We start from the raw sequence: 21098 nt of genomic DNA on the forward strand, positions 1-21098 counted from the left end.
GTCTATGGGGGAGAGCATTAGAAAGGGAAAGTGGATTCTGCATCAGTCATGGCAAACTTACAATAAAAAAGTTTCTGAAATGACTGTGACAAAAATAAATACTTCAAAGGCAATCAATAGCGTAAGCTCTCATTAGCTCACATTTCCATGAATATGTGAAGGTTAAATATATCATTAGCTTAGAGCCAAGGGAAATTAGTTAGGGTTTCAAATCTCTGACCTAATGTGAAAAGAAAAAAATTTTTAATTGGATGATTCCAGTTGTTTTTCTTAAAATAAACTGTGAAAATTATTTACTGTCTAGTTTTAAAATTGTGGGGATAGGGCAGCAGGATTAATTACTCCTTAAATCAGCACACTTCCGAATAGTATTGTCTTAGTAACAGGCACTGTGCTAGACTCAGTGGGGAAACAACAGTAATGAAACGACACACCGTACTTTCCCTCAAACTCAGTCTGGTTGGGGAAAGTGGGGATAAGCATATAGAAATGGTATAAACAAAACACAATGGCAAACACGTAGTAAGGATAATAGACAACAAGAGTAGAGGGGAGGGGCGGATCACTGTGTGCAGGTGTGCACTCCGAGAGTAGTGAGGAAAAGGAGGGTCATTCTGGGGAGGAAGGGACATTAGTGTCCCTAGGGAAGCGGTAGCTCCTTTGGGAAAAAACTTACAGTGAAAGAGAGGGATCTATGAAAGCCAGGGGGGAGAATCAAGGAGAGATGCTTTGCAGGCTGAGTCCCTCCTGTGCTCACTGTTTTCCTGCGACCCCTGATTTTGTGCCTTTAGCTCAGCTCCCAGGGATGGAGACTGAACACACAGGAACCGTGGAGGACTGTCACAAAGTGTTCCTATCTCTTTAATAGACAGCGAAAACTCCTAATCTGGTTTTCTGCTTTTAGAAACCTGAGACTAGTCTTAGTCTTATTTTCCATCTTTCCTTCGTAGAAGTACCAGCTTAGTATGTTTTATTGTGATAAAGCCATTCAGATAGACGTTGTGCCTTCCTGGAGCATGACACAGTGTCCTTCAAAAGTGTTTTTCTTTGTCATCAGGGGAGGTGAAGTGGGAAAAACATGTGTTTTGTATTTAAAATTTCTTTGTGGTAAAATTAAGAAAAAGCAGACGGCATGACTTGTTTTCTTCTAGAAGTCTGTGAAATTTAGCTTTGCAAAGACGAAAACGTCTTCCCTGAAATTCATAGCCAACTGATTTGCAAAACCCAAAACTGAACAGCTGGTGTTTTAAGGACTGCATATTCAAAAAGTGCATCCCCCCACCCCCAGCACCCATGAGTCATTCTCTTGTGGTTGAACAGTTGAGTTATCCTGCAGTTGGTAACAAGCAGATGGTCAGACAGGAGAATGGGAAAAGGGGCCCCTCACCAGCAATTTGGGAACCCAACTGAACTCATGTTTCCAAGGGCAGAAATCATCTTATAGAAAGTATTCACTGTATGGCTGGAGAGAAATAACATCCAGCAGTCATATATTACCGTTTATGCTTTTATTTTACACCAATGTTAAAAATTCTGATAGCTAAGTACTGAGAGTGAATTGGTAATTAAAAGAAATCTCATGGCATTAGAAATTGTAATTAGCTATAACCTGACTGTTCTATCCTGGAACATGAGGCTGGCTCAAAATGGTTTTATCGTTTTCAAATATTTGATGGGTGGGCCTGTAGACACAGGGCTGGCTTCATAGGACCTGTGTAGTCATAAGGGTCCCAGTGCTCAAAAGGGATTGGCATTCGGGTTAATGGTCTATTGACACTATTTTGACATGCTTAATAATTTTTGAGCAAGGACCCCAAATTATCATTTTGCACTAGGCCCTGCACCTTATGTAGTTTTTCCTTTATAGATCTGTCTGTGATGTATTTCTTCCTTTCATTACTCCATTGTTTTTAGTGTCTGCAATTAAAGATGTAAATATGAATATGTTATAGCTACCAAGAAAATTCACCAGAAATGTGGGCGGTAGAAAAGAAGCAAAAACAATCCTTTTCTCTTTTTTTAAGAGATGAGGTCTTGCTGTTCCTCAGGCTGGTCTTGAACTCCAGAGCTCAAGTAATCCACCCACCTTGGCCTCCCAGAGTGCCAGGATTACAGGTGTGAGCCACCAGGCCTGGCCCCCAAGCCTTTGCTCTTTGGCTACATCTCCTACTCCCAGGCACATCACTAGAAAAGGTTATCTATATAATTTCTGTTAAGTATATTCTTTGTTTAAAATTTCAGGTTGATATGAGGGCACAGATGATTAGGTTGCATTGTTTGTGTTTGTTAGGTAGAGTCCACGTTGTAGTTGTGCCCCTCACCCAGGAGGTGTGCCATATACTCTACATTAAGTATATTCTTAACTATCCTTGATTCTTCATGTATAGACTCAAGAGGCCTAAAAATTACCCTTTTTTATTCCATTAGGAAAATTATTCCTATGTAATATGTCATTCATTATTGGGTCATCTGCAAAGCAAATATTCTTTTATAACTCTAAGTAGACACTAATTTCCATCAAAGGGTTTGTCTATTCTTTTGATATGATTTTTGCCTTCCTAATCTGACAAAATGTCAGGCTTTAGAATGGCAAGAACCAAAGAGACTTCAGAATAGTCATGATCCTCAAATCTGTAGATACACGGGGGATAGAGAGCTGGACAGAGAGAAGGAAAAACAGTTCCATTTGTAGATCAGCCTTTTTCTTCTGTCACATAGTCACTTTTCCAGTTTCTAAATAGTTGAGACATCCTTTTTGACATGTTTTAGTCTGAAAGTCATAATAAAAAATCTGGTGTCATTAAGCCAAATATCAAACTTGTTTGGCATTTTTTTTTTGTATTTTTTTTCCCAAGATAAGAATACATATTTCTATCACTCAGTTAAACCAGTAACTCGGGACTTTCCAGTTAAGGGATAGAAGATAAAATTGACATTCTGTGTTGTTCGACTTGATTAATTTTAGTGATTAAAACTGTACAGCTTTTAGCCAGCTTTGCTTACAAATAACCAACCAGCAACCTGATTCAGGAATAACAAAAAAAATGTAAAGAGTTATTGATATTAAAAGATGCTAAAGGGTTTCTTCCCTGCAGAGCAGAGAAACAAGCTGTTTTATCCTTTTAGAAAGTAATTGCAGGTTTGAGGTGTGGCATGATCCTCCCACCCCAAACATGCAAATCTACCTCTCAAAGGGCCACTCACTCAATTTTATGATGACACATTCATTTTCTGAATAAGGGGTTCCTGAGGTTTATCAAATTATTGCCAGAAAGAAAGTAGATTATGGTACAAAATGAGAAAATTGTATAAAAGTTTCGAAATTCGCATCATGATATAAAAGGAGCAAAGCAAACAGAATCTTCTAGTGACTGGAAACTTCTTATAATTAAAGAAATTTAATTGAAGTAATATATGTACACATTTAAAAAGTTAAACACGACCAAACACTTACAATGAAAAATCCTAGTCCCGTCACCTAACCTTCCCTCAGTCTCTTCAGTTCCGTGACCCAAAGGCAAATAGTTAAAATCTTTTAGCAGTTTCTTCTCCACATTTCTAATAATAGTCTTCATGTGGCTTTTTCTCATTTTAGCCACGTCAGTCTCTATCTATTCACTTTCTTTTACGACAGAGGAGTTGGCCCTGTTTACCCTGCATCCCACCTGCTTTCCAAATAGTTTATCGTTACTTCTGAATCGGTTGTCACGTTCTATGTTCCTACCATTTAAATCTTTTTCACGGAGGTGTTTGTGATTTAATTTCTTTCTCTGTAGTTTCCTTTTCCCTCTCACTCTGAATCAGGGTTTCCAATGTGCCTCCCCCACTCCCAACCCCACTTTCCCATCATGATCTCATCTAAACCTAACTACCTCCTCCCAAGGCCCCATCTCCAAACACTTTGGGAACCAGGGCTTCAGTATATGGGTTTTAAGGAGATACAGAAACATTTGCTTCATAGTAAATATCTTTTCGTATCTTTCTATAGATATTAACGAGAAGTTTTCAAAGCCTTCTTTCATTCCCTAGATTATCTCCATTTTTTCTCGTTTTCTTTCATTTCTTTCTTATTGGCTTGTTTTCCTATTTTAAGAATAAAAATTTCACACCTGGTGGTCATGATTGTTGTGTCCCATTCTGTTCCAAGTTTTAAAAATTCTGAGCCTCTCTGAGTTTCCAAAGAATGAGTGGGTCTGTGTTAGGCATATCTCTTTTTGGTTTTCTTTACCTTGCTGAATGAGTTGCTATTTTTTGGTCTTTAAAAAAAATCTTGCCTACTCCTGCCCACTCCTTTTCTCATTCATTTACTATCACTAGTTGGGGGTCTAAAAAAACGAGAGGAGACAAGCACGTTACCATTTTACCACCGCCAATTAGAAATGGAAAATATCTTTGGCCAATTTAAATCAGTTTACACCAATATTTTGGTGTCCCAGTTAGAGATCTGAAATCTATTTGGAAAAATATTGTCAAGTATTTTATATACTCAAACTTTAAAAGTCCTGTCATTTCCTATGGCCTTGAAAGATAAAAATATAAAAGACAACTGATTTCTTTTCAAGCGTTCAGAAAATGTCATAAAATTACATTTCATCAACTCTGGGTTTTGGGTTAAAAATGTTCAATAAAACAACACTTCCTTTCCCTCCTCTCTATCTCTTGACTGCCTTTTGAAGCACATGAGATTTCACACCCATCAATGTACTTGGCTCTGAGTAATTTCTCAGCAGGCCCAATAGAAATGGTTGATAGTTACAAGCAGGTGTTGTTGACAAGTCATGTTTCTCATTTTTACAGATGCAGTGTATTTTATCTCTGCCATCTCCTTTTTCTTTTTATAGCTTCTGAAATTGTGTTTTGTAAAAAGTCACTTGGCTATCTTCACACGGTTTCCCTGTTACAATAGGTAAATGTCAAAAGCAATCAAATACAATATCAGATTTCCATTGTATTCCCCTAAGCCCTCTGGCAGATAATAACTTCTTGCAATATTTTCTTAATATAAAGGGAAACAGATACCCAGGCAAATGATCCCTCCTGAGCCAGCTGTCCTTTTCAATATGTTATCCAGAAGATTACATGAATATTTATTGGTTCTTCAGTTTCACACATAAGCCCGAGTTCCACTAACAGGGTAGGAAGTGTGTTTTAACTTGAAGTAATGCAATTTTGCATGACTGGATAAAATTAAATATGAAAAGATCCCCAAGCAAAATGTTCAGGAGCTAGAAGATCTTGATTAGAATTAACTTTGTAAATAATTTGCTGCGTGAACTCTGAATGGTCAAATAAATTATGTCAGTTTCCTCACTTGAAAAGTGAGAGCATCACCACACAAGGTCTTTCTTTCTGTTCCTTGTCTTTCTTGCCCAAGGATAGCATGTTTTAACTTCATTTGGATTTCTGACTATTTGTTTTTTCTCCCATGACTTATATTTCCAAGCATTATATAACTATATGTGTTTTTACTCTTACTAAGCAAACATGTTTCCACAATGATTGTACCTGAGACTATCATCATAAAATCACTTATTACTCTAACATGAGAAATGAATGAGAAATGAGGAAAGAAGGACTGCAGAGCCTCAAAATGCGTTTTGTTGTTCATGAGGTGAAGTGTCAATTATACTGAAGAAAGAGACTAAATGGAAAACAAACAAACAAAACCAACCGCAAACAAAATAAGCAAACTTCCCCAAAGAAGATATAGGGATGGCTAAAAGCACAATTTCCAACGTCATCAGTCTTTAGGGGAAGTATACAAATTAAAGCCAAAATGAGATATCACTGTGTACCTATTGGAAAGGCTAAAATTAAGAAAACAAGCACAAAGTTGAAAAATAACAAGTACTCCCACACATAGGAAGCATCTGGAGCCTTCAAACCTGGAAATACAAAATGGCAGTGACTTTGGAAATCGGAGCTAGCAATCCCACTTCTACATACTTACTGAGTGAAATAAAACCCATTTCCACCCAAACCCCATATGAAAAGGTTTATTAACAGCTTTACTTGTAATTAATCAAACCAGGAAACAACCCAACTGCCCTCGGCTGGGAATGGGCACTCTAACTGTGCTGCATCCAGACAGTAGAATACTCTTCAATAATTAAAAAGGGACCAAGTACTGACACATGAAACAATATGGGAGAATCTACATGTAAAATGCATCGTGCTAACCCATTAGGGATGAAAGGAGGTTAAAAGGGCTACAGAGAGGCGGGAGAGAATTATAGCCTTCTAGACAAGAAAGTTGGAAAGGGCCCCAAGAAAAGGAATTTGGGGTGGTGAATGAGTATGTGCTGCTCCTGTAAAATACCACTGCTAGCCTGTGACCCGTGTCACCGCTCACAACGGATCCCCCCGTGAAGCAAAGATAAGGATCCCCTCACAGAATAACTGCACAGCACACTTGCCACAAACATCACGAGACTGACAGGCGCCACCACATCATCACTAGTAAAGAAACAGTAATTGATACAGAGTAAAGAAAATCGGGTTTGTGTGACAACTGAGGTAATCCACAACTAACGAAACCAGGACGGCTTGCCCAAAAGCCTGCGGGGAGGGGAGCCCATGGGAATTCTTACAGCCGGACGGGGGCATTGGGATGAGGTAGTGCCCTGGTTTGTTGCCTTTGCATGGCATCTCCTCCCACTTGCAAGGAGGACCCTTTTCTACTTTCCTGGAAAAGCCTCAGCATATCTCTGCTTAACTTTAAATAAAAACTGTACTTCTTTTTCAGCTATTTTGGGGTCCCACCTGCCTTATTTTCCACTCCCCCAGTGTCTTGCTCTCTCTTTGACTCAGCCAAACTTGCTGGTTTTGCTGCATGAACTGACCCAGGTCCAGTGAAAAGCTCAGAGGTTCTCACCTCTGACACTAAGTAGAATAAGCAGACTCAAAAGGCTACATACTATATAGTTCTATTTATACAGGATAAGGCAAAACTACAAAACAGAAAATAAATCAGAGGTCACCAGGGATAGGAATGGGTGAAGGGATGGACTCTTGGCGGCAGTCGTCAGAACTAAACACACCTGTCATAATTCAGGCTCCAGACTAAAAAGGGTAAATTTTACTACCTAGAAATTAAAGCTTACAATGGGGGTGGGGGGTGGGGGCGGGAACTGAAGAAGCAGAGGGAGATTGGGGGGGGGCGCAGATGGAAATAGAGCTAAGCAAGCAAGCAAACAAAGAAAACCTGACGTCAAATGAGCAGGAGGAAAGTGGCAGGCAGGGGGAGCAGGTGTGGGAAGTTAGACGTGCTGCCCAATCAGAGCTATAAAAGATGAACAGGACTTGCTGGGTTTCAAGAATGGAGCGGGGGGGTGGGGGGGGCTTCATAGTCACAGGTGATATGATTTTCAAAGACATAGTTCTGTGGATTAGCAAGGTCTACACTGTGGGTGTGGGAGTGCCATGAGCACAGATGACAGTGAGCTGGGATAAGTCATGGAAGGATAGGTCAGGATAGACCTTAGTGCTGTGCCCGAGACTTGGAACTGATCTTATAGCCCCGTGAGAAGCCACTAGTGGATTATGAGAGTTAAGTGAGATCATCAGACTTGTTTTAGAAAGAGAATGATGGTGATAGAATAACAGTGAGGCTAGAAGCAGGGAGGTAACTTAAAGGCCACAAAATACTCCAGAGCTGTGCAGTCCCACATGGTGGCTACTAGTCACATGTGGCCACTTAAATTAACTGAGAATAAAGATAATTAAAAATTCAATTCCTCAGCCATGCTGGCCTTATTTCAGATGTCCCAAGCCACATGTGGCTAGTGGATACAGCATTGGACAGTACAGAACAGAACAATTTCATCATTGCATGGAAAGTTCTACTGCACAGTGCTAATCTAGAACCTCAAGGAAGGCATCAACAACAGCAGTGGGGGGGCTAATGTATTCATTTTATATCTGGCAAGCGTGTCTGGGTAACAGCTTGCCTCCATCTCACAGGAGTGACAGATACGGCTGGGTATAAATTCAGCTGGGATATGAATGTAGGTACCTGGAGGTCTTCTTTAAAGCTTGTGGTCATGCATGCTGACTGGAGCTGGGAATGCTTAGCACCAACAGCATCAACATCGGTGGCTAATTTGGTACCAGGTTTTATTGTATTTCAATTTTGTCAAGTGCCTATAGGAACGTAATCATTTTTCATTTTGGTGTTCATCTAACAAGCCTAGTAAATACTTGAATGAAGATTTCTAAGTTGAAATATCCTTCTTCTATCACAAGTAATATCAACAGTTCTGTGCCAGAAAACCACAGGGCAAAATCTCTTATAATATGTGCTCTTCTCTGCTTTCTGGGAGACCTTCCCCTCAGGATGAATCTATAAATATACATCTTTATGATGAATAGCCTCAGAACAGAAGGTTTTGGGCCCTTTGCTCTTGAAAGCACATGGGTTCATCAGCTAGTCAACATATGAGCATTTTTGTGGAGCAAATCCTTGCCTGGCTTAGAGAAATAAGATCTGGGAGAAATCAGACTGAAAAATAAAAATGCTGATGGCACAGTCTACTATTTAGTTAGTTTTCACCGGCAGTGTAAACCCCCTTAGGAATGACTAGTGATCTGACTCATCACCCAGAAGAGGCTGGCTGATTAATCTCTAGAAATGATTCCGACCAAGTACTGAGAATAGTTTGGTTGGGAACAATTCTAGCTCAAATTGCAAAGTTATTGGTGGTCAAATGCACAAATAAAAAGCGCTTTCACCAGATTTGGCGTGACAGGAAGGAGTTTCAGTAGAGGCATTCCCTAAGTCCTTGGTGGAAGCTGGGCGGCAAAAAGAAATGCTATTTATCTTAGTTCAAATAAGGAAAATATACTTAGTTGAACGTAGTTAAACAATGGTGAGAAATAACAATACTATATACATTTAGCAAACCTGCTTTTAAAATGATTCCACACATGGAATCAGCTTTATTAGAAGACTTCCTAGACATGTTTTCTTATGTGGGTGATTGTTGGGAAAAAGAAGAAAAAATTACATAGAATTTTATCCAACATGAGGCCTTGAATAGAATACAAAGAAAAAGTGTCTTCTGCACAAGTGAGCTGCAGGTTCCGAATGTGTTTGAAGCCCATGGGAGAGTGATGGGCTTCAATGGTGGAGAATGGTGGAGGACCATTCCCTACATGAGGTCTGGGGTTTCTTCTCAGTTGCAGCCGCCCTGTACTAGTAGTTAGTACATAAGAAGGAGCCGCAGGAGACATAAACCCAGAGGAAACAGCTACTGATTGCCCATTTATTAGCTTTCAAGACAACCAAATAGCTAACGGTAAGAAGACATCCACCTTCTGTTGCTGCCTGCAGAATCTTTGAATACAATAATAAAACTTTCCTGAAAAACGATTCCCTGGTCGGGGAAACTCATGATTTATAAGCTTCATCAAACAATAAGTAAAACAGTCCAGAATTTAAAAAAAATGCTGTGGACACTCACAGATTTTTCTGATAGATTGTACTGCTCCTCTTCTTGAAAATAAATACAGATGGTGGTATTCTCTGCAGACTGACTCTTACAATTTAAAGGTCTTTAAATATGTTAGTGCCAGGAGAGTGAAAGGTTCGCATTTGTCTATTTAAGTTAATAAAGGCTTTGATGTTCAGATACCAGAGTACCCAAGAGATTGATGCAAAATCTATTTTTGTTTGTTTGTTTGTTTGCTTACTGGCTGTAGGACCCAGACAGTCAGAATTTAAACTGGGAACAAAACTAGTCGTGTTCAGTATTGAAAAAATGGAATTGAATCAATTGGTCCTATTCATCCTGGTCTTAGCTGAGTACGATCCTGTAAAGAAGTAATGCGATTCAGAAGTTGTTCTCTTGGAACCGAAATGGGTTGCTTTGTTAATAACGACTGTGAAATGAATAAATAATCGGAAGTAATACTTTTTTCTAAGGAGCTTGGGATGCCATCCAAATTCTCCTATTTAGGACTATATAATTATCACTGAGGCGGTGCTTACACAGATGGGTACGATTCCAGGAGAAGCTGGTGCCAGAATGAGGTGGATCAGAGCTCACTGAGGCCACTGCCTGGCGCTTCAGACAACAAGGGCTTTGCAACCCTGATGGATGTGGCTCGAGGGGCTGCCCAGAGGGTCTAGATGGCTCCCCAGCCCCTGACTTCTTAGACTCTCTTGTCTGGGACTTTACCAGACGGGAAGCTGGCTGATGACAACTGGTGGGCAATGTGTATTCTGGGACATGCTGTAGTTTCACTTCATTATTGTGGGACTTCTCAAGCTGAGGGAGGATGGGCTGGCACACAGTTCCTCCTCCCCTCAGTGATCCTCCGCAACTTCCCCTTTTCTCAGACGTATGTCTTCCTACCTTTGAGGGATGGAACAGCCAGGTTACATGCAGGATGAGTTAGGGCAAGCACAGTCACAGTTTCACTCTTGATGAGGACAGTGCTTGATGACTACAGGAGAATCTCATCAGCCTAAATTACATGAAAATCCTTGAAAAGCTCCTGCCAGGGGCTGCAGAAGTGCTATTAAAGAAATGCTATTGTTCCTTCCCCTTATGGAATTTTTTTTTTTTTTTTTGGTGGGGGTAGGGAGAGTAAAACATAAACACACAGAAGTAAAATGACAATAATAGATGCTAATAAGAGAGATAATAACAGAAGGGAAGTCACGGAACAGTAAGCAATTAGTGGGTTTGCAGACAAGAATCTCTACATGGAATTACAGAAGAACACTTGAGGGAGGTGGAGGAGGGGTTGGGCAAAGTTTAAGAGATCGGATTTGGGGGCTGATTGTGAGAGATGTTGACTGTTAGGGTAACAGTCTCTACTGCATCAAGTTGCTGTGAAGATTAAACACAATGTAAGATTCTTTTTTTTTTTTAACAATTTTTTTTTATCAGCACATTGTACCCCATAAATGCATGAATGTATACAGTTATGATTTAATAATGTAAGGTTCTGATCATAGTGCCTTGGAGAAACCTTGGTAAAAATTATGATTTCATAAGAGGAGCCATTCCAAGGGGCAGCAGGCAAAACATAAGACTAACCCAGGTTTGATGGAATGGAACGTGGGAAGAGCTATTGGTGAAAAGCCACTGTGTCCAGATCACACAGGGTCTCAAGTATGAGAGAGGCATGATGAACTTTATCCAGTAGTAGATGTTTTCACTGGGGGTGTTATGATCAAGGACTTGTCACAGGAAGACTGGATCATATGTAGAAAGTGCTGCCTGTCTTGGTGCACTTTGCGTCCTTAGCCCTCCACTCCGACCCTAGGCTACCTCATGAAATGGAAAGTCACACTCATAAATGTGAAAAGACTTATTTGATTTAAAACATATGCACATCAGTGTAGATGATGAACGCCAGGTCATCCTTTTAGTATATGTAAGTTTTCCCCCAAATTATGAAGATATCAAGCTTCTAATTATAGGTCATAGGATTTGCTTGTCCTGTGATGATAATGACCTATAATTAGAAGCTCAATATTTGTAGGGAGTGGGATGGGGAATTGGTATTTTACATAGGCTCCCCGTCCCCCTATTTCTTCTGTTATCAAAAGACTCACATCAACAGTGTGGGTGATACCATCAGGCCTCCTAAGTGAGCTGCTCTCAGCACAATCAGAGCCCAGAGTGAAAGTATTGTGTTACGGAAGGAATCCAAAGCAGAGATTCATGTAAGGAATAAGGAACTATTACGTATTGCAAAGCTGATTAAGAACACTGAACGAGAACTTGCTTTCGTAAACCAATGAAAAACAGAGAAATGAATGAGACTTGCTTTCTAATTCCTGTGTCCAAGTGCACGTCTATGCTTTCAGGAACTTTCTAGCAATGCACAGACTTTTGGAGATGGAAAATTGATGGGCCAAAGTTTGCAACGATGAAGAGAAGGCCACGGCACCAGGAACAGCATTAGCTGCACCTATTATCTGTGTTTTAAGGAGATCAGTGAATAAATCTCCATACGGAATTTTGAAGAAAACTCACCACCACAACCCAAACCAACAAAACATAGGATGAGGTGCTTATTCATCGCTAAGGAATCCTGTTTCTCAATTTTCCAATTAGCTTCGCTTTAGGGCAGAGCTTTGTGACCATGGTGCCCTTAAAAAGTGTGTGTTCTAGAGATTCCAGGTGCACCAAGACAGCCGAGAAGGTTGGGTGCAGCTTGGTGGGGAGTGGGGAATCTTGCCTTCAGCAGCCTCACTCGTTCATCTCAACGTGTTCCATAGCTGTTGTCATCTGATAATACAAGTGCTATGAAGTGAAAGAGGGAGGAAAACACTGCCTCAAATCACCTTTAAAGGGGAGCTAGCTGGTTCAGTGTATTCAAGTGAAGTATTTCAGATCATTTGGTGACAGGCTGAGAGAACAAAAGAATTCACTGTGTTGGGAGCCACTTTCACTACCCAATCAAAGAAGAAAGCAACGAGAGTTAAAATGGGAGCTTGAGCTAATGAAAAATATGGTCCAGGCCTCAAACTCACTCAAGACTACTCACACGCCAACAAAACTCATCTAGGACCTTATTTTTCATGCTCGTTTATGGCATGATGTAACTTAGAGCTGGAAGAAACTGCACAGACCATTGCCCCTTACATTTTAGCTGAGGAAGGGGCACAGGAAGGCCAAGTGACTTGCTCCAGGGACATAGGAGTTGGTGGATGAGCTGGAGTGAGGCTTGGGGTCACTGTCCAATGTTCTTTCCAGTTAGTTCATGTCCTGGTGTCAGGGCAAGGGTGTAGAGATCTAGGCTTTTTGTTGTACTCTGTGCTTTCCCTAAGGTCAGTGATTATTTAGTGCCTGTGTGGGTGGTAAGGTGAGTTTGGGTGAGAAAAATACTCACTTCACTGCTAGTTAAGTTTAATTTCATCCTTTTTAGGGACCATGAATAAAAATGTCATAAAAGAACTGCCAGCTGAGTTTCTGAACCCCAAGAATAACTTTTAAATTCCATAGCCTATGGGCAGCATCCTTAGGACATTTTTATCAAGGATAATAAACTGCTCCCCTGAATGTCAGACTGCAGTGACCTCAGGGAAAGTCAGGATGACCAAGTCAATCTCCAACCCATGTGGGGGAAGGAACACCTGGAAACAGAGACCTTCAATCAGCACCACTGGGAGAACAGGAAGGAAAGAAGGAGGAATTGAAATGCTTCTTCGCCCACTGTTGACTGTTTAGGCTGGTGCCGTGGCTGCCATCCTGAGTGTGCTCTAACTCACAGCTTGTTAAGGGCCTGTGTCTAAGTTTAGAAATCCTTCAACAGGCTGTCAGCCACCAACACTGACATCCAAGCTGCCATGTATGTCTACCCCATATAGTCCAACATTACCTTCCTGACAAAGTATCAAAAAGTCAGAAACTAGGGTCTCTTTCATTTCATCACTTGTACTGAAGCCCTTTTTGGGAACCTACATTGGGAAAGCAGGTTTGGTAAGGAAGTAGGAGGCTCCTATAAGGACAGGTTACACCTCTGCCGGAAAGCCTGGTGTCAGGACTCCTGCCCCGAGCATGGAAGACCCAAGGACCCACCTGTCAACCCCACTGTGCCAAGCCCCTGGGACAATTTATAGAGTAAGCATCTGATCCATGTGGTGACAGGAGGCTACCTGAGTCTTCTCACAGACTCAGTGGGAGTGACAATAGTTAGTCAATGTCAGGAAATGCCTTGAACTTCCCAAATATTGTAGAGTTTCTAGTTTTGGTATTATTTCTCATTGTCTATGTTTATCAGTCATATGGCAATGAACATCTTTGTATGTAAACCTTTGTTCAAACAATTTTCAGAATTTGAAAGGCAATTGCCTATTATAGTTTATTGTTACTCTAAGCTCTGGTCTGGAAACCACTTGCTTTCTCTTGGGCTCAATTTTAAGGTCTGAAAAAAATACTTAATATTTGAGATAATGGGGAAAAATGCTCAGGACACTGGCTTATTCTCACTTTAAATCAAGAATCATTCCCCTGCACTACAGATAGGAGCCATGTAAGAACTGTTTACCAACAGTCAATGGTTGGCCTTCTGAGTCACTGGCCTTGGAAGGAAGCAGTTTGCTCCTTTATGACTTTGATATAGCTCCTTTTTGTTTTGGGGCAAATAATATTTTGAAAGCAAAAACATGCTGTGTATGTGAGGCTTTGTTAAAAAAACATTACTAAATACCAGGCAAAAAATAAGCTAGGAATCCTGTTTCCCAATTTCCCAATTAGCTGAACAACCCCAATCCTTGATAAGGTTGTTGGCCATTGCAGAAGAAGCCATGGAGGGTATCTCCATCCCCAGGGCGGGGCAGCTCACATCTGGGTGGTTCCTCTCTCTCCTCTTCTCTGATGATATTCAATAATGTCATAGTGTTTGCAGAGAGATTTTATGTTTTGATGTTTTCCTTCGTCTTTCTAGTTTATTGGTGTGTGAATTCCGGAGCGATGAACCTGCCATTCTAGCTCGAAGCCTTGGCAAAGGCACTCTGAGCTGGTCTGGCTTGGCTACTTTTTCTCTAACTGTCCACACCACTGACCTCAGCTGCAGGTGGTGGGGTGGTGGGAAATACTGTGTCCCAGAAGGTCAGGAGAGGGAGGGCAAGGGGAGCTTCCCATAGAGATATGCTCATCTGCTCCCAGATTTAGCTGCCCTGGGAGTGTGGCTGGCTCTGACTAATAGTGAACTGAACTGAGAGCCAGGGTGAGCTCTGTGCTACCTAAGAGTGAGCTGGTGGAACAGAAAGATCATCCCTAGAAGGCCTGGTGATCTGGATAGCGGCAATGACATATTTAGTGCTTCCTTACTCAGGCCAGTGCTGTTCTAAGCACTTCATGTCTCAATTCATTTAACTCTTTGCAATCCCCATGAACTAAGGATTAAAAATGATCTTTTCTTTACAATCAAAGAAACTGAGGCCCAAAGAGTTTACTCAGTTTCCTTAAGATTGTGTGAAGGTTAGTAAAGGATAAAGCCATGTTTCAAATCTAGGCAGTATGACCGTGGCACTCACACCACTCTTGTCAAAATGTCATGGTGCTACTGTTGAACCCCAAACAGCATTTTGCTCACCAAGAAAAGGCTTCAGGGAATAATGATCCTTGGGTTCAGGTGGGACATGAAGAGAAAAATGACACAAGCCCTAGTAATGATGGTGATTCTCAAGCACCTGACAACATGACCCTCTCTGAGTCTCACTGAGCCCAAGCACCCTTGATATTTTTGTCCATGATATATGGCACCAAGAGAGCTCTTTGTCATTCACGGGGCACTTAGTGTTACTCTTCAAAATTAGAGTTCAAGGGCTGGGTACAGTGGTTCATGCCTATAAGCCTAGCACTCTGGGAGGCCGAGGTGGGTGGACTGCCTGAGCTCAGGAGTTCCAGACCAGCCTGAGCAAAGGGAGACCCCATCTCTACTAAAAACAGAAAAACTAGCCGGGCATTGTGGTGGGTGCTGTAGTCCCAGTTACTCAGTGAAGTTGAGGCAAGAGGATCACTTGACCCCAGGTGTTTGAGGTTGCTATGAGAAGTGATGCCATGGTACTCAAGCCCAGGGCAACAGAGGGAGACTCGGTCTCCACAAAAAGAAAATAAAGAGTTCAAATTATTACAGATGTTAAATAGAAAGAAGCATCAGTTCCAGGAAGCATTTAGGAGCATGTTGGAAATTACAGACTGTAAATGCAATGTGCCATCAGTATAGTCACTGCTTTTGCCACAAAGCATGGGGCAACCTGCATTTCAAACTCCCTACATTGAAAAAAAAAAACAAAAGGAATATGTGAAAAAAAAGTTATAGGAGTGATGAAGCATCATGAACTCTAGGATATATTTCTACTCTCTGGGGTGATGTAAAATAATTGTTCTTTTGAGGCCAGTCTGATGTCACTTGGTAGGAAGAAAAATTCACATATTAATTATCAACATTTGCACTTGTTCTTTTCCCGATCTACTTATGCACAGATGCATTTGCAACAGAAAAAGTGGTCGTGGTTATTTCACATGGTAAGTGCATGCATGCTGTACACACCACACACACATTCCCTGTACATTTAGAAATAAAGGCGTCACGCTTCAAAGGAAGTTGAAACTGAATACATGCTTAACACTTTGACTGTGCAGTACACTTTTCATTGCTATTCCAGTCCTCTAGGTATTCTGCCCCAACAAACAATTTGAATTTGGAAAAGCTGCAAAACCCCTCTGTGAACGATTTCCCCAAGTGTAAATTATTGGAAGGCTGTTTACATAATTCATGAAAATTTTTGCTCTGTGTCCCTTTAATCTTGGTGGATCCGTCGTACTGACAGAATCCTGCTCTTAGTCTATGCTTAAAGACTGGATTTATTTCTTCTCCTTATCATGAAGAAAGAGAGAAATGAAATTGTACTTTCAGATGTATTTAATTTGGCTTCTGCACATGTTTGCCAAGGTTTAATGCTTCTAAAGTTTTCACTCTTGAACTTTTTAAGGCAAAAGCTAACCGGGGCAATTCTCTCCATACATTTCTGGTGGTTTCTTCATAACATTAACTGTATCTTATACATTCTTATTCATTCTCAATAATTTTGTTTCCTGAGTATTGTTTGATACTCATCCTTCCCCATCTCCCTGTGCTGAAAACTACCACACTTTATAATAGAGTTCAGGACTACAAGATGGATGCAATTCTTTATCTATTTTTCTCTGATGTTCCTTCATTCTAGTATTTCTATTCACAATATTCTGGGCCAAATCACTTCAGTGTAACAAATACACAAGTTTTCCTCCTGCTTTTTTTGCCCTGCTGCCTGCAGGCTTCTGAATGAGTTCGCAAATAGTGTTTCAGAAAGAAAAACCACCAAGGAAGCTGGGAGTCTGTGAAGATGGCCTACTGGAAGAGAAACGTGGGTAGAGACTCACAGAGGCTGAGGGTTGGGGGAGCCGCAGAAGTTGCATCCATCTGCCCTCCCCTCGTCCACTCTCCCACCCTGGGGAAGGCACGGTATCTCTGGATCCACAGGGCTGTTTCAATGGCCACCTGATTGTATCTTGTGCTCCCCCTCTTGTAGCCCCCTCCTCCCTGCTGATTTCAATTTCCACAAGCAGCTGGACTTATCTTTTAAAAATATAAGTCTGATTTCAGCCCACTGCTTAAAACCCTCCAGTGGTTCGTGTGGCCTTAGCCTATAACTGCAACTGCTCGGTGCCCGCCTGTGAAGCCCGGTGTCTGGCTCCTGCCTAGCTCTCCCTTGCTCACCCCACCCTGGCTGCCCCGGCTTGTGCGGCTTCTGCATATTTCTGGAAAGTGACCCCCTTCCCACTTTACCGCTTGGGTGGACTGATTTTCCCCAGACCCTTTGTGTTTCTGATTTCAGCCTACTGACCAGCACTCAATCAAAGTCACTTCCTTAGGGAAGCCTTCCCTGGCTAGCCCATTACAAGGAGCACCCTTCTCTTCATAACAATACTATTACTTTGCTCTGTTTTATTTTCATCCCAATTTACACATCAGTGAAGAGCTTTTACAGGGTTGGCGGGGGGCATTAGCTGTGTTCTCATACTTTTCTTACTTTTCTTGAGCCACAGATCAGCCACATTTGACTAGTCAGTGTTAAAGATGCCTTATTTGTGGCCCCAGCCTGTGACCTTCAGGCTACACGGTGTGTCCATAACAGCTCTCTAATATCCCCACCACCAGAATACATAAAAACAAGACCCCCATTCAAACACAGGCAAGTCAGACACTTACTTATAGTGGATCCAGACTCAGGCCTGTTGAGCGAGCTGATGATGACAAAGCCAAAGCCTTCATTCTCTTTGCGGTGAATGACCACGTCGCTGGTCTGCAGGCTGTGCGAGGCGAAGCCTTCGGGAGGAGAGGCGTTGCTGCTGGGGGCGGCGTGGTTGCTGTTGGTGTAGGTGGCGTAGTCACTGCGCGGAGAGCTGTGGTGGGTTGATACGGAGCCTGGGCTCCTCCCATTCTCTGGGCAGGGCTCCCCTGGAATATAGACAGCCATACACAGCCACTCAGTTATCAGACAGGGTCTTCCCCAAGGATTCCTGTGTACTGGGCTCCGTCCTAGACACTGGCATGGTTGCAAGCCCAGTTGACTGGCTGCTCTTTCCCCTAGAGATGCAGAGCGTTTGAAGCCCCACACACCTAGGTATGGAGCCCTCAGGTCTTGGCCCAGTTTAAGCCTTCATAGCAGACACAGGTGAAACCCCTCATCGGCCTCCTCTGGGCTGCTCCTTAGGTGCATGTTCTTGTTAAGATTGCAAACTCCCGAGACAATGCCAAGTTTTAGATATGGAGCTTCTTAGCTGTACAATAACTACTTAATGAAGATGATCACGGAACAAGCAGATAGGATCCTAAACCGTACGGCACATAAGGACTCATTTAAATAACTTGTAGAAAATACACATCTTTGGAGCCCACCGGGGAAAGGTTTTTCAGAAGGTGGAGGGAAGATTGGGCACAGGAATATGAATCAGGTTTCAAGGCTACTCTTTTTAAAAGGCCCTACTTGTTGAGTAGGGCTAATGGAGGAGTTTGTGTAGCTCGTTGTAGGTCAACCCTATCTTAATGAAGTAGTTTAAAGGGATAAATAAATGAACTAAGGTTTTTCACTGAAAAAAAAGTAGTTCGCTAATAATGTCAGGTGAAGGAATTACAAAGTTTTAGTCTCTAAGGAGGTGTTGGGGGTCTCGTTCATTTTGGTCCATAGTGCTATAAAATATACTTTATTATCAACCAGATACGTCAAACCAATCTTCTCGTGAGAAAGCAAGGCTGCTTACATGGGGAAGTGATGGAAAGTTGGCAGCCAAGAGAAACCAGGTTTTGAAATAAAAGTTGATCTGTCATCCAGAAAGGATTTTGTCATTTTAATTTAATACCTAGGTATTGGCACTCTGATGAAAAGACCTGGAGCAGGCGGCTAGAATATGTTAATTAGAAAGAGACGATTTCATTTCCATCTTAAAATTTGATTAGGGTATTCAAAAGATGTTTATGGAACACAGGAATAATAAGATGGAAAGTAATCACCATTAATCATTCTTTCCTGGGTCTCTACATACGGTCTCCTATTTGGAACTGTGGAAGATGCCTCATAGGGCATGTTAAAAATAATTAGCAGAAGCTCCAAAGAGACTTTTCACCTCATATGGTCCAATTCCATTTTGAAATGAAAAAGTCAGAGAGAAAGAACAGAGACTACAAGAGATGTTTTGTTACACTGATACCTAACGGAAGAGCTGCCTTTGTCCACATACTCGGGCTTAGGAAATGGCCTTACAAAAATGTATTCATTTCTTGTTTGAAATCACGGAATGAAGGAGACCCAGGTTGCTATTTATTATTATTGAGTAAGTTTCATTTTTTCATTAAGATCTAATTAATCAGATTTTAATAAAAGAAAAAGATGCTTTTGATCTGTAAGAAATGTACTGAGGTCATCCAAGAACGGAATGTCAATGTCAAACCCTTTCCTTCTTTTCAGTCAGAATTTAAAACTTCTGCCTATAAAATGTATCCTCCCTGCTGGAGAACATCATCCAAAGACAAGCTGTTATTGTCTTGGTGAAGCACATGTCCTTTATCAGTCCTTGTACAAGTTGGAAATAAAGTGATTAGAGATAGGAAGAAGAAAAACAAACAATTATTACACTGGTACATTAAATTGAAAATCTCCCTGAGTTATTGGACCAAATCAGTAACTAAATGTCACAGGCAGTGACAAGAGAGATCTCATTTTCTGGCTGTCATATTTTAGGGGGTTGAGAGCTGTGGTTGTCAGTAAATCAGCAACAAAGAAAAATTATCTGTCTTTGCAGTAAATGGCGGGGAGTGGCTTTGCCATTGGTTCCAGAGAGAGAAAGAAAATCATTGACTAAGTTAACGTGAGTGGTCCTGGGGCAAGTGAAAGAATCAAATACATCTGTAGAATACTTTGCGATTGCCTTTTGACTTTTCTTTCAACCTCAGAATAAAGTTCTTTATCTTTAGCAAAATGAGCATATACAAAATCAGGGAGTTAAGAAGACTTCTAAGTTGTTTTGGGGGTTGTTCTGGGTCTGCAACACTTGACAGTTGGTAGCATGGTTACCTTGGAGGGACTATCTCCACATCATTTGGCTCTGGACCCAAATGAGACTGTCTTCTTTTCAACAACCCTTCCTGGGCAGGACATTAACAGTGCTGTTTTAGAATAATGTAGTAAAATGTCATAAAGTGACTAAATGATACCATGTATAATTTTTTCTTTTATATATGCCAATTTCCAGGATCTCTGACGCATTCTTCTGGCTCGCATATAAATGGGTGCGCAGAATTTATCACTTGGTTGTGCTCAAGTCAAATAATTAATTAATTTTTAGGTTACGCTTCCATTTCACCCCCCAAGTCATACTCGAAATCCCTGCTCTGCTGACTGGGAGAGGGTCTCTCTTTGGGCAGGCAGGGTTGTGGGAAATACCTGCCAGGTGAGATGGCTTTGGTCAGAACAGTTAACTACTGGCCTGCTTGAGCTGCTTCTGGTTTGCATAGTGCTGGCTTGTACCTTAGTTAATAATTGTTAAAATTAATTCCCAATGTTTATACATAGAGAGATTTTACAGAAATGCAGATTTCCAGTTTCTCTTGAAATATTTGGCACTAATCAGCTGGAGGTGGGGAGTTGGGAAGTGGTTTGAAGGTCACCACAGTCCTGAGTACTCCCCAGTGCCTCTTGCAAATACCTGATTTATTCCTTTATTGACTTATCTTTTCATAGAGTGAGGAAGACAGAGGCCCAAAGGGACTTGTTCAATTGCAGCCTTTGCCTCCCTTCTAGGCCACATACTAGATACCACGAGTGTAGGATTCTATGACCACATAGCCCTTGCCCGCTCCCCAGGGGCCTCTTCTCATGACTGTCTCCAGAAGATGGGCATATTTTACCCTGAAGCATGGCTAAGGTGATGGGGTGTACATGTGGATGGAGCTTGGACACATGGCCTGGGGTATCCAGATGCATGTGCACGAGGTCCCTTTGGTACCTCATGGGGCAGGAGGTAGCCCACAGTCTGGGTCCTGCAAGTGTCAGGGCCGGGCTGCCTGTAGGCATTTGTGCAGACTCTCTCGGT

The 21098-nt window shown here is 41.6% G+C and overlaps 1 protein-coding gene across 1 annotated transcript in view; it reads right to left on the bottom strand.

The window, feature by feature from the left end:
• The window catches only part of MAGI2 (membrane associated guanylate kinase, WW and PDZ domain containing 2), a 1396484-nt gene that overhangs the window by 104326 nt on the left and 1271060 nt on the right, over positions 1 to 21098 (bottom strand). Inside the window, exon 16 of the mRNA XM_003782805.2 lies at positions 17719 to 17967. Within this exon, the coding sequence (XP_003782853.1) occupies positions 17719 to 17967 (249 nt within the window). The remainder of the gene's footprint in view (positions 1 to 17718; positions 17968 to 21098) is intronic.

This window comes from Otolemur garnettii, unplaced genomic scaffold (genome assembly GCF_000181295.1).
Source record: "Otolemur garnettii isolate 467f Iridium unplaced genomic scaffold, OtoGar3 scaffold00005, whole genome shotgun sequence".
In the NCBI taxonomy this organism is placed as follows: domain Eukaryota; kingdom Metazoa; phylum Chordata; class Mammalia; order Primates; family Galagidae; genus Otolemur; species Otolemur garnettii.